The 15,187-nt window shown below is 38.7% G+C and overlaps 1 protein-coding gene across 1 annotated transcript in view; it reads left to right on the top strand.

Moving 5' to 3' along the window:
- rngtt (RNA guanylyltransferase and 5'-phosphatase) overlaps positions 1–15,187 on the top strand; it is a 159,889-nt gene that overhangs the window by 126,943 nt on the left and 17,759 nt on the right. Inside the window, exon 13 of the mRNA XM_067416772.1 lies at positions 11,376–11,476. Within this exon, the coding sequence (XP_067272873.1) occupies positions 11,376–11,476 (101 nt within the window). The remainder of the gene's footprint in view (positions 1–11,375; positions 11,477–15,187) is intronic.

Raw genomic sequence — 15,187 nt, 5'->3', positions numbered from 1 at the left:
ATAATAACTATCTGACACTGGCATTTCAAGCGTGGCTAAACTCCCCCAAACTTTAGTGCATATGAGAGAAATATTTAAAACGGAGAGAAATAAAAATAATAAATTCAATGCAAAACCGAATAAACCACAATTCACAAGCGCGAATTGAAGCGTGAATGCCGTACCGAACGGTTCAATATTATATTTTGAATTGTGGCATCCCTAGTATGATGATATAGATGCATCTTTAGCCGGAACTTGAAATTGGCTTTAGACTCATCTGATCGAATTGAGTTAGGCCAGCCAGGAATCACGTCTCCTGCTCTGTTCCAAGACAAATCCCGAAATGTCCGGATGTGGAATGCAGACACACACTCACGGATGAAGGTCTGGACCATAGACAGTAAAAGAAATGGACGAAGCGATCCCATTGCCTTCTACAGCGTTAAGTGATGTCAGTATAGGAGCACTCACTTCCTGATGGCTGAGCGAACTGCGCCGGCTCAGACTGAGCTTGAGGACGTAGATGTGACGTGAGCCTCCTGTCTGACAGCTGTAGGTCTTCTAGTAGTTGTGGAAAGGGAAAGCTGAATCACGTTGTTTAAATATTTTCTCCCGTTGCTTTTGGCTCACTATGGGCTTCTCTCCATTCTTCTCCCTTGACTTTATCAGACTTTATGTCTCCACGTCCCCCCGACTGTCTCATAGACAGTAAAAGATTGCCTGCGAGCGTCTCCTCAGGTCTATACGGTAATTTCTCAACTGTGCGACAGAGTCGCTTTGGTTATGACGCAATCGTTAGCCTATTTTTACAAAAACAGCTTCTGCGGGGCGATAGTGTAAGATACAAGGTAATGGAGCCTTTTATGCATTGTCGTGTTTCTTTAGAAATAAACAATGGACAAATGGAGTCTTTAAACGCCTCAGATGTAAAGTTATTCACTGTCAAAGTGACTCAAAAATGAATGGGAGTCAATGGGATGCTAACAGCAGGTGATGGCTTGGTTAGCAATGGCCGCCCCTAGGGGTGGAACGCTTTCCGAGTGCTAGATTACCCCCTTGGTCTGGACCCCATAGCAGCCTTCATTGGCCAAAGACCACCCGGGGCCATCTGACTGACATGTAAAGCACCCAATCACAGTTCGCTTTGTTTTGCATCATGTTTAGGGGTGTGATAATGTAACCTGATGGCCCTACAATAACAGACTGGTGTGTAAAACTCTTGGACATTTGGCCTGTTGTTGCAAGTGTTGTCAGGTTTGGAGAGTACAGTCTTCTTTTCTGAATCGTGCGCAACAACTGAGACAGACTTTTTAGCAAACGTCTTTAGTGCCTTTATGGGTCTTGAGAGAGGAAATGACATTGGTGTCAATGAAGGCCTTTCTGAGCCATCGGATTTCAACACTAATATCTTCATCTGTGTCTGAAGATGAACAGAGGTCTGACGGGTGTCCAACCACATTAGGGTAACTAATTAATGACAGAATTTTAATTTTTTGGTTGAACTAACTTTAAAATACCTACTTTATACAAAGTACGTTTGAGATTCAGAGCATGAGTAGTGGAACTGAATAGCTGGTTTGCCATGGGAAATCTACAATGCCATAATTCAGTCTTTCAGTTGAAGACCCATATTTACACTTCCCCACTGAGTTTCAATACCAGTGTTTCCTTCACTTTCATTTCAAACGCAAGAAGTTTTCCCCTTCGGATTATCTTTGGCTTCAGAGGTGATGAAACGTGCATTCAGCTCGAGCTTCCCTGCATCACAAAGGCGATTATGGTTCTTCTGTTGACAGACAATATGTGACGCCTCCATAACTGATGTCTCAAAGCCGGGTTTTATTCTCAATTGTGACAAGCAGGTATTTTGCAAACTATCTAGTATGTGTTACAGCATGTCAGTTTCTCTCACAACTGTCACAACACGATGTATTTGACTCACTATAGCTCAGGTGCTGCCAGTCAAACTTGTCACAGTAAAATAAATCACACTGTGAGGTCTTAGAGACATTCTAGCCTCAGCAACACCTGTGGTCAGGCTGGGCATGTTACATCTATGCTCATTTCAGTTCTGGCTAACTGGCAGAAACCTGTCAGTCAGGACGGAGGCGTTAGTGAGAGGGACGGATTGGGAAATCTCTGTTGAACTCCCTTCCCATAATTCCTTAACCTGGTCCTTAGCAGTTTGTGTTTCTCCCTTTGAGCCATTATCTGAGGAGTGAGTAAATGGTGATCTTGTATTATTTTCTTTTATAATTGGTCATCGGCTACAAGATATGTTGGTGAAATACATGCTGCCTACGGTGGGGTCAGGGCTCCAGACTGCAAAAAAGGGTGGCGTTTTTCAACCGTTTTTTCCTGCCAGTGTGACTACATTTGGATAGAGGTTGTACTGGTACGACCCCCATTTTGCCCAACTGATAAGTAGGTGGTTAAAAAAATGGGTAACACTTTATTTTAAAGTTCAGTTATTAACTATTAACTAGTTGCTTAAAAGCACGCATATTACTAGGATACTGGCTGTTTATTAGTACACAACAACAAAAAAAGTCTCAGCCTGAAATTTTTAAGTACAATCAACTTGGATATTTAAGTTATTTTAAACATGAAATAAAACACAGTGTAACACAGACTTTAAAACATGAGTTACATCTTGTTTAACTTATTTTAAAAAAAGTTTAACATTTCTTAACTTATTTTGATGAGTTGAAACAATGTAAAAACATATGTTGTCATAACTTATTGAACATATATTTTTTTACAGTGTACTTATAAAGCACATATTAATGCCTTATTCTGCATGATCATATTCTATCTATACCTAAACTTAAATGCCACACAAATACCTTAATAACGATTAATAAGCAATAAATGAGGAGTTTATTGAGGCAAAAGTTGTAGTTAATAGTGAATATGTGTTCCCCATACTAAATTGTTACCAAAAAATGTAATCACTGATATAGAAGAATGATTATTTAGTGTGGTTGAATTCATACAGGAGCTAACATGTGTTTCTGCCATGCAGGACACTTCTCTAAAACTTTATAGACAAAGAGACTGTTCTGGAGACCTATGGGGTCAGGGCAAACCTAATTTGAGGGCTCTCCCAAACCAAAGGTATCGGACAGAACTAATTCTAAGGGCCAGGTGTAAGGAAACCAGGACATTTGGGGAGTCATTTGTGTGCTGTGTTTATTACTTTTAGCATGTGTGGAAAACTACTGAGAGATTGTTTTGGCAATGGTGGTATAAGAGACTGTGACTTCTGTTATGTCTTCAGTTAGAACTGTGCAGACATTCAGAATCACAGTGTGACTGTGACTCTTCTTGCAAGAAAATAAACCTTTATAAAGACAATTGGCTAAGGTTTGTCTATTATTCAGAAAAGCAACTTAGTTTAAATATTTTTTTTGCCATTCAAAGGGCTGGGTATCTCTCAAATGTATAATATTAAGACCGGTTAATTTTAATTGTTTATTAATAAACTAGTGTTTTCTGAGTCCATGTTGGGTTGCAAAGATGAAGTTGCGATGATAAGTCGTCATATCTCCGCCGTGCACACCTATAGAGGGAAATGCACCTTTCATACGGATTACATAATCAAAGTATTTGTTTTTAATTGGCTTGTTTAAATGTAGATATTTCAAGCTTGTCTACTTGTCATGTCTGTGAAGAAAGTGTATGCTTAGTTTCGGTTTATTTATGTGACTCGCTGCAGTTCTTCTTGCAGTCGAATACGGAGAAGCTTTCTGCTCTTTAGTTTATTCCGTGCACTGTCCAGTGCTTCAGATTTGTCGTGTTGTCGGTCTTAGTAGAAAGGATCTTGTCATGAACAATGCTTTGCCTGGTGAAATGTAGCCACACTTTTGATATGTATCTATGTGGGTTGGGACACTTACCCTCTATTTAAACTGCACACGTCTGCAGCGGTGTGGCTGGTATAAACAGTAGTATTTAATGTAGTAACACTAACTGTAACCTTTTTTTTTTTTACATTATTCATCTCAGGGTTCGTACAAAATTTTAAGAGTGAAATTCCATTTTTCAAGGGATTTCAAGGGCTTCACACTTTCTAGAACTTCAAAGCTCTAAATATTATCGGTAACTTTTGCTCTCGGGGTCCCCCTACAGTTGGGAAAAAATAATGTCCTCCACTACTGTTGTAAGCTCTGTCATCCTACAACAGGGGATGCCATCGCGCGTGCATTTGTTGACATGACAGCCCTGATAGCCCTGAATTAGTGATGCGTGGGTCGTCTCATAACCCGCGGACCCCGTATGTCTATTTAATGGTCGCCGGTGCGCGGCGGGTTGTAAAAATATATACAGCGGTGCGGGGCGGCCAAATAACTTCATAAAAGCGTCCCGCGGGTCGGTGCAGCACTAACAGTTCCCCTGAACACTGCAGGAGGAGTTCACATGCAGGTGTTCTTCTGGCGGCGCGTGTGAAATGTCTTCATCCCAGGTACAGTCACTGCCATATGCTTCAGCATGTCATATGAATATAATTTCATGGGTTTTATTTTTTTCAAACGCCAAATAATCACGATGCTCACGTTTACAAGCCAGCGTCATTATAGTAGTCTATTGGTTACCGTTTTACAGAATCTATATGATACTTCAGTTCAATGTTTGAGTGGGCGGTAATCACCATAACAAGCAGGTCAGCATCGGTCGGGCACGCCTCCTTCAGCTCACGCCAACGAGCAAACACTGGTCACATGTTGATCCTCGTCCTGCCTTTAATCCGTTCACTTTTTCGTTTCCTCTTATTGCTTTCCTCCAACAAAACCTTTTTTTTCTTATTTGTCTCTGCTGCTTCAGACATGACTATATTATCCGACGAACAAAGTTGAGCTCGCCTCCGAATGTAAGGAAGTGTGTGTGTCGGTGGAAGTGACGTATATGCCGTAAAGCAGTCGAATTTTGTAGTTCTTTTTGTTCTCGGGTTACTACCCGAAACCCGAAGTTTAAAAGTACGATTAAAAACGATACAGACCCCATCAGGCTATGGCAGACGTGTCATTCAACCTATTGTTAGTCGATGTATCATCACAAGAGTCTTGAAAATATATTATGAAGGTTGAAAAGTTACCTAGTGCTGCTTTAATGTTATAAGTTTTCATTTTATTTTAAAAAAGACATGAAATTATCACTATAACCGGTAGATGGCAGCAGGGGCACTTATTGACTTATTTTCCATTTCCACTGCCGCATATATGGGGAAAAGAGAAAGAATTTACAAAGTTTCATAAAAAGTTTCATAAAAAAACAAAAGTTTTCTTCAAATTGTGACTGAATTACTCCTTTTATAATCACTGAAGCTGTCGGTCAGTTCAATATGATTTCATAAAATAACTTTTTTCTTTCCCAGCCAAACTTGGAATTTTCCATTATTTGTTAGTATATTAAAAACTTATTTCTAAACAGCCTGAAAACTACCATATAAAATTCATAATTCAGATACTGGAAGCTGATTGGTCAATGCAGAATTTCAGACACACTATTTTTTTCTGTTTTCAAAGACGCTAGGGGGTGCAATTACGCATCTTCTGAAAGAGTACTGAATCTCCAGCAACAGGACTGAAGCATTAGGGGTGTTGATGGACTCGATCGACTCCATCTGTGTTTGATCACTGCCCTGTCAAGAAGCAGTCTTGATCATGAGTTACTTTAGTCACTTACTGGGCACTATTTCACCATATTTCGTCAGCATGCAGACATTTGACCTACGACAACTTGAAATTCCATGTGTATAATGTTCTAGATTAAATGCTTTTACACTGTCTTAAGTGTCCATATGCAGTGTTTCATTAAAACAGAAGTTACTTCATGAGCGTGTTTGTCATTGCGTTCGATCTCAGTTAGTGGCTGATGATTGGTCAGTTTGTAAACCTTTAATTAAAACTCCTGATTCATAATAACTCTGACCACGCTTGCTATCTGATAACATCAGGGGTAATAGATTGTCTAGTATTAGTCCTCCAAGTCACTTCAGGAAATTAAACTTGGTATTGACACAGTCTCATTAAGGTAAGTCTCCAGGGTTAGCAAAAAAAACTTTTTAAAAAACACGTAATGCTTCGGTGAAGTGGAGACGAGGAGTTTTTTTAATGTATGTCAATTAAGGAGAGGCTTCAGCACTGAATAAACTGATTCTGTGAGGAAACGGCTTATCATTTAATGAATCTCAACAGACTATCTGCTGATCTTCAGCATGCTTGCGTTCATTTTGGATTGATCTGTCTTTGAAGTTTACAACTAAAAAATGGTTTGTCTGGAGTTCTGCATTGACCAATCAGCTTTCAGCACCAGAATTATCCATTTTATAAAGTCGTTTTCAGGCTGTTTGGAAGGAAGGCGATGTGTTTTTCTTCTCCTGAGATGATGCTCTTGTGGTTTATGAACTAGTGTTTGTATCCTCTCTTCTTCATCAGTGTAGCCGCTGGTAAACAGCTTTGATTATTACAGGGAGTATTACAGCGGAAGTGAGAAGGTTGTTTGGATACTCTGACCCGTAACAACTGTACTTTCATCCCCAATCTTACACTGAGCCTTTTAGAGGTTCAACCTCCCACCATGTAGCAGTCCTGCCGGCTCAAATCGTGTTTCCTGGCAACGCATCTGTTACTTCGCCTCATTTTTGTCTTCCCACTCTTTGGTTTCTCCAGATTTGATTCATCACGTCCAAAACGTTGACATGAATGTACAATGTGGTGCTGGCTCTGTATGTAGAAAATGGATAAACATCAGATATAATTAATTTGGGGTTAATCAAACGGCCAATCTTTGGTCTTATAAATCAATTACCTGTTCCAGGGAAAATCGATTTGGGTTAAGGGGTAAATTAAGTATCATCACCTTATATTTAGGCTATATTAACTTGAATCGCTGCTTTTGTACGTTTGACTGAATCGTTTGCTTGTGTTTATTTCCTGTTGTCTTTAATAATGGCTATTAATTTTCATCTAAATATTGTTGTTCAATAAATATTGTTTTATATTAATAATATGCTGTATTTGGTATTGAGAAAGGGTCCGTTAGTGATGGTGATATGGACTTCAGTCACATTATTACACCATCAGATGATGACACTTTATGAGTGAGTCTCTGGTCAGAACAGGGAAGTTGCTTTAGTGCTGTCATAGGAAATCTTTTAAAAGGACAAAGATATCGCTTTCCTCAGCGGACACTCGAACTGATTTTTATAATGGATATAATATGAACATTGAGCTGAAGAATGAATGCTATATAGGACGCAGGTAACGCACTCGTTTATTCGATCTCTCTCTCATAACACAGTAATCTTCACTGAAGCGACTCACACCGAGTCATAACAACACGCGACGTGATAAGATTCCAGCAAAAAGCAACTGGTCTGTCCACACCAGACGGGAAGCGACTACGAGATGCAAAATCAATCAAAAACCACAGCCAATCAGAACAGCGTGTGGGCGGGCTCTCAGCACCAGAGATTAATGACATTAATGCTGCGCTCCAGGCAGGTTTATAAATCCATAAGTCACGATTTCAAACCACGACTCACAGCTTTGTAGCGTCCCAGGCGAAGTCACACTAAACCGCCTGAGCACGAGGAATTGCGGTCGCTAACGTAAAAAATAAACAAAGCATGGCTAAATAAACAAATACGGGGCTTATGCACATTTACATTCGTTTCTATCACCAAATCTGCTACTCCTTGCTTATTTGAGGGAAACAGAGGACCAAAAAATGGCGCATAAGGGAAGAGAAGCTGCTATACTTTTATTTTGTTATTTGTAAAATATCGTGTGCGACTTACACAAACACCGCAGTGTTTTTTCTGACCCGCGAAAAAACAACAGCAGCCCCTACACATGCGGTGTTTATGAAAGTCATACATTCAAAACCAAATCATTTATTAAAATAAGGTATTGCATTATTTTAAATAATGTTATTTATAACGTTATAAAATAACATTATTTATCCGCAAATGTTATGCATTATCAGCAGCTTTTCTAGCATTAGCTAGTTTTCAGTCCATTGAGTGCAAGAATAAATTAATACCAAATACCTTTCCAAATATATAAATAATGTAAAATTCAATATATAGATATACAATTCAATATATATATATATATAATTTTTTATTTTTTTGACAATTTGTTTTGTTTCTGTTGTTGATGTCATTCTTTTTTTTGCATACAGTCTCAAACAAACATCTGTATGGGAAAGCTTGTTTCATTCTTGTGTTGCAGATTACTTCGTTTGTAAGTAGCTTTGGATAGAAGCGTCTGCTGACTGAATGACTGTCATTTAAATGTAAATGTAAACGTAATGCGAATGAGTTCAGCCGGATTAAAGCCAACACTTCCTGATGGCTGAGGAGCTATTTATTTAAGTCTGATAACAACTCAACTAAAACATGGAAATAGATCCTCAAGGGTTTATGATGACAGAATGTACAGGAGTGTTGAGTAGTTCAGAGACGAATCATCAGCTTGAAACAATAAATAAAGTCTAAATGTAAAGTACAAAGATAATAACTGGACAGATCTTTTTTTTTTTACTGGGGTTTCTGCAAAACAGTCGACTGATTCAAACCTACAGCTCGAGTGTTTTTCAGCAGCTCATGGAAAGAAGTGTGTGTTAATCTGAGTACAGCAAGCAATGACTACAGATAAGAGAGACATTATTGGGCCTCTTTCTTAAAAGAAAAGCACAATGAATTGTTAATACAATTATGTAAATAGTTGCTTTTCATTTAGGTGAGACATGTTCACAAAAACTTTTCAGTTTTATTCATTCATTAATTCATAAAGGCTGTAAGATGTAACTGGTGTTTTGAGGCAATTATGGCTACATTTAGAGCCATTTTGCACTAAGTGTGTGTGTGTGTGTGTGTGTGTGTGTGTGTGTGTGTGTGTGTGTGTGTGTGTGTGTGTGTGTGTGTGTGTGTGTGTGTGTGTGTGTGTGTGTGTGTGTGTGTGTGTACATGTGTTTGCTATGGCTGTTTTCTCATGCACAGTGTACAGATAGTAAGGCGCGCTCATGACAGAACTGCTGCTTTACTCTCATTAGAGCTCCATTAAGCTCGTCACATCTCATTTACATCACGCTCTAATGTTTGCTGATTGGTCTAGATGCGCTAACCCTCTGTACACTTGTTGTAGTCCACCAGGCTTACACCAAAGAACTCAAATCTAGAAAGATGAACAGAAAACAGTGTAGCAGGGCAGTGAAAATGCTAAGTGTGTTCAGTGTTGAAGACAGCTAAATTGCCCGCCATAACATAACTAACTGTGTCAGCAATATTACTACATGTTACAATATGTTTCAAAACCTAGATGTACTGTAATCATAATTAGAGATACATGTAAATAAGTTGTCACTCTACGGGTCAGATTTCCTAACAGCTTGCTCCAGCTCAAACCCTCTTTTGGTGTTAAAAGTACTGTGAGGATTTACTGAGGACCCGCAGTGAAACATTAGCGCTGAAAGGAGTGGACAGGGTTATTTCTGCAGCTGATCTTATTGCATTTGTAGGAGTTTCTCTTTCAGACGCAGTATTTATGGGAGGACAGTATTTAAATCAATCATGAGGTGAATTACTAAGGGTTGTGCTCGTCAGTTTACTGGTGTTTGTGCCTTTATTTACCGCACAATATAAGCTCGTCTTAAACCAGACGCTAACTGGTAGATTGTGTTGGCCATGATGGAAATGATCCGGCTGAGTCTGTGTGCTTTAATTTGTGTTGTCAGTAGATCACACACCACTGAACTTCACACTCTCATTGGTGCTTTTATGGGATTGCGCTTTTACACTAATTTGCCCTGTTTAGTAAATCTGGCCCATTATCTGCCAATAACATGTGTTAGTAAGATGAGATGATATTTTAATGCTTAGTTTTGAAAAGTCTTCTAAGTGCTATTGTTATGTTTAACTGTGTGGTGGGGGGACATTACGATGTATTACAATTATGATTAAGAGATATAAATACAAATAACAAATAACCCGAATATTAATCTGGAATCGGTCAGAGACTCTGAAGTTCTTCCTCTGAAACTGCATTGGTTTGGACCTTCAGCCGTTGGGCCCCATTGAAGTTCATTATGTGGAGAAAAATCCTGGAATGTTTTCCTCCAAAAACGTAATTTCTTTTCGACTGAAAAAAAGAAAGACATGAACATCTTGGATGGGGATAGGTAAATTATCAGGACATTTTAAAGTGAATAAATCCTTTAAGATGTTAACTACAGTATATAGGCAGCTCACTAGGTTTGTAAACCGCGTTTCGCCCGATTAAAAAAAGTTGGTTCATGAAGTCTAATGTGGGTCTTTTGGTTTTCTGGGAGCTATATGTGATCCACTGCTCTTGGCAATAACTAACAGGATTTTTCTTTATATTCTTGTGTAATCGACACGCCATTCTCAATAAACCTGTCTCTTGCGTGATACCCAGAAATTTGTAATATTCCAATCTAATATGATTTCTGACCTGTAATTAGGCCCCGATCACACAGAACGCGTTTTTGCAGCGAGAGGCTCCTTTTTTAAATGTATTACGGTTGGCAGAGAGCGTTATGCACCCTGGGCGCCTTGTGTTTAAACCACTTGCTGCGCCTCGCGTTTTTGAAGGAGCGCTCCGAGCGCATGAAGTTAAAATGGGGCGGCAATGGCTCAGTGGCTCATGTAGGCTGTCTACAAACCGAAAGGTTGGTGGTTCAATCCCCGGTTCCACCTGACCAAGTGTCGAAGTGTCCATGAGCAAGACACCTAACCCCAGCTGCTCCCGACGAGCTGGCGCCTTACGTGGCTGACATCGCCGTTGGTGTGTGAATGGGTGAATGTCATTCTCTTTCTGAATGAAAAAACGGCAACCAGAAAAGGGCGTCGTGTTTTCGAACCTGAAAAACGCGCTCTGTGTGATCGCGGCCTAAGGTTGCCAGAATAATAATCATTCTTTAATAACCCCCGACTGAGTCTGGTTTCTCCAAGGTCTATTCTTCTCCATCATGCCCTGATGGAGTTTGGGTTCCTTTGGTTGCCTTTGGCTTGGCTTGCTCAGTTGGAGACACTAAAATTATGATCTAAATATCTAAATAAAATTAATTTATTAGGTCTTGGTTAATTGTATTAACTATAATATTGATCTGCCAACATTGTCGCTATGATAAATTAAAATGAGCTGATAACATCAGTGTTTTCTCCAGAAAGACTGCACAGCCAAATCTAATTCTGTTGCAATATTGTCCTGTTTAACACTGTGAAGCTGCTTTGAAACAATCAGCATTGTAAAAGCGCGATATAAATAAAGTTGATTTATAGATAATAAAGGAGTGAGGTTTCTTCTACTGCATTGTTTGGTTTGAGTCATAAAGTGAGTTGGTCTCTGTCTGTGATGTCCCTGCAGAAATATAAGCCGGGCCGATGTGATGACATCCTGAAGTGGAAGCCGCCCAGCCACAACTCCGTCGATTTCAGACTCAAGATCACCAAAGTCGGCGGGGAGGGGTGAGTCACCGTCGCCATGGCAACTGCATTCACTACGCTCAAAAATCGATGCTAAACATCACAACACATCCATGCAAACTTCCCAGAAACTCACACGGAGACATTTGGGATTTCTGATGCGTGTGTCTTTGTCTCCCTGTATGCGCTGATGTGTTGAGCGATTATGAAACATTCGGCTATGAGTCACACACACACACACACACACACACAGGTGGTTGCAGCATTAGCAACTTTTCGAGTTCAGAACACATTATGCACCAAAATGTGATTTGCGAGGTCGGTTCCTGAACAGACTGGTGACTTTGATTATGTGCGGCTTGACATTTCTCTCAGAAGACACGTAGCGAAGCATAAAGTGTGAGTTCTCTAGCAGTCCTCATTTACGCCTCTCTCAGTCCATCTGTCCGCTCTGTCCAGACTCGAGACGTTACTGTCCTCAAATGAGCCAGGCTTATCTTCCAAACGCAGGCGATCCAGAGGGACCGAGCTGACCCGTCTGCACGTACAAAGCAAATGTTTTTGTTTTCTCGTCTGTGAATTCTGTGAAGAACATGTCCAGCTTATATTTCACGCCAAAATCAAAAGAAAAACAACAACACAGTCAAACCAAAAATTATTCAGACAGCAGATATAATATTTTACTAGTGTGTGTAGGACACTAGAGTTCATTTGTGTAAGTCAGGAGAGCTAAACAAAGAAAACTGTGACACATTACACCCAACTATTCCTCATACAGTGACTACCAGTAAAAATTTGGGAGCAAAATGATTCAGACACTTTGAGCTGAGCATGTTTGGCTGAAGTGTTTGTTCTTTAATTGTTAATGTGACCTTTGACACCACAGACTGAACTAAATGAAGCACTGCTTGGTCATTGGTTGAGCTGAACTGGTATTATCTAATCGTGTGCTTAAATTTAACAGCTGATTGTAATCCCATTACATCCATTTCTATCAAGACATTATCAAGATGAATTTGTTCTAACACAGTTTAAAACAGTTTAAAGAAACTGTGAATGAAATTCTAGGTCTAATTCTAGTTGGGAAATAATAATTTTTGGACTATTTGCATTAATTTGCATCAAATATATTGTTAGTCTCGAGATTATTTCCGTTAGTGAATAAATACATAGATCCACTGTTAAAGGTGCACTATGTAACTTTGGTTTTTGGATATTTTACTGAAAAAAATGTTGCATAGAGCACCTTTAACAGTTGAATTTTGTAAACCTTGTCGAAGGTTACAAGTTCTCATTCGCCCTCATATTAATTTTTTTCTTTATTAAAATCAAAGATGTTCATCAGTGATTGTATATTAAGACCAGGGAAACGTTTGTGTGCATTTTGTTTTGTGATTTCACCGGAAAGAATAGAGTCCCCACAATGGCCTTAAAGGGATAGTTCACCCTAAAATGAGCGTGTGATGTTTATCTGCTGACCCCAAGGGGCGTCCGAGATGTAGGTGTGTTTGTTTCTTCAGGAGAACACAAATGAAGATTTTTAACTCAACCGTTGCTCGTATAATGCGTGTCAATGGGGTGTATTTCTATGAGAGTAAAAAACACACACATACGAATCCAAATTAAACCCTGCAGCTCGTGGAGACACATTGATGTCTTAAGACACGAAACCATCGGTTTCTGCGAGAAACACAACAGTATTTGTATTTTTTTTTACCTCATATCAGATGAATCTCATCTAGTATTCCCAACGCCATTACTTCAGTAGAGTAAGGTCAAAATACCGGCGCGATCATATATATATATATATATATATATATATATAGAGAGAGAGAGAGAGAGAGAGAGAGAGAGAGAGAGATTCCTCATTAGTGCCTGCGCGGATTGGTCGAATAAGGAATCTATGTAAATGTATCTATAACAGTGCAGGGATTTTGACCTTACTTTACTGAAGTAATGGCGTTGGGAATACTAGATGAGATTCGTCTGATATGAGGTAAAAAAAAATAACACAAATACTGTTGGGTTTATGCTTGAGGCAGACTAAAAAGGTAACTTTTAAACCTTTTTGGCATCCTAACATAGAGAGTGCTAGGGGGGACGACTCCCCCTCAGTGTCTACGGTGGTTACGGCCCTGTATTTTGCATTATAATGAGATTAAGCATGTTTTCCTACAAATGCACAATACTGTAATGTTAAACTATATTTAGATTTACAGCCTTTAATTTATGCTGAAAAATGTACATTTTATTACAGTTATGGGAATTTAATCAGAATCACCAGCAATGAGTGTTACAAGCAAACTCAAAAAAGTAACACATTTGGGTGCAACACAGTTAAATACGACTGGACGTTGTTTTCATGGTTCACTGCTATATTGTAATGCTTGTTTGTGTTTCGGTATTGGATTTCCTGCCTGGAGGAAGGTACTCGCTAGATGTGCTCAGTGGAATAGAACAGAACACCAGTGTCTCGGGACGTGTTTTAGCACCACCAATTGTCCATAATTAAGATATTTATAAGGCAAATTATTATTTTGACATTGCAGCAGGCACATTTCTAGCCGTTTCTTCGTTTCTTAAACTGATAACAAAAAAAACTGATTATGAAACGAAAACCATAAGGCGATTTTCAACATGTTAGAGAAACAATATCCATTTCTGTCAACCCTGATCAGTTTTCATGGCATCATTTCATGGTTCAGAATCCCCACTTCTGATTTCTCTCACGCCTGCCTTGTCACTCTCAAAACAACACCACCATAATCCATAGCAAAATAAAATATTTTTACGATAAGCTTTTTCTGGCCCAGTGAAGCCGGATGCAAGGAAGCTTAATTAGTTTAATGTACTGATACAGTGACTTTGAGAGTTTTTTTCAAGCTTTATGGTAATTTGTTCACTGTGTAACAGCATTTGACATTAAGCTTAGCAGTTATTAGGAAAAGGTTTAATGTAACTTTATTTATAATCTTATTGAAAATAAACGCTGTCTGAGGATAGGAGGGTGAATCCAGTATCTAAATTTAAGATTTGACATCAAGCAGCAATAAATCAATATCTTAGGTTAAAAAATATATATTGTTCTCTTTATTAACTTTATTTTTGTTTGTATAAAATAAATGTGGTTGTTTTTTATCACTATTATAGCACTTAAGGGAACGTTCACACAGCAGTCATTTCATATCAAGCGTATTTGGTGTCGGAGGGTAACGCGGGTATAATGTCTTATAATATAAGCGGGTATAATAACCATGTCCTGGTTCAAATCGCTTATTTCTCTGGGGATAATTTGAACAAGATATATAACAATGTTCTAGTGGTTTTTGGATTTTTTTGATCACAAAATATGAAATAGGTAACACTTTAGTACGGGGAACACATATCCACTATTAACTACAACTTTCGCCCCAATAAACTCCTAATTTACTGCTTATTAATAGTTAGTAAGGTAGTTTTTGTAACGTTTAAGTTTAGGTATCGTGTCGGATTAAGGGATGTAGAATAAGCTCATGCAGAATAAGGCATTAATATGTGCTTTATAAGTACTAATAAACAGACAATATCCTAGTAATATGCATGCTAATAAGCAACTAGTTAATAGTTAACTGAACCTTAAAATAAAGTGTTACTATGAAATATTGTGCCTTTTTAAATAGAAAAATAGAATCAATGCAGAGACATGTTATATCATCTCTGTGTTGAATGATATAGCATTTATTTAAAAGAAATGGCGTTAAGCTTTCTTTTCTT

Source organism: Pseudorasbora parva, chromosome 15 (genome assembly GCF_024679245.1).
Source record: "Pseudorasbora parva isolate DD20220531a chromosome 15, ASM2467924v1, whole genome shotgun sequence".
Lineage (NCBI taxonomy): Eukaryota > Metazoa > Chordata > Actinopteri > Cypriniformes > Gobionidae > Pseudorasbora > Pseudorasbora parva.
The sequence above is the reverse complement of the archived record's forward strand: the minus strand, read 5'-3'. Positions and strand labels throughout refer to the sequence as shown.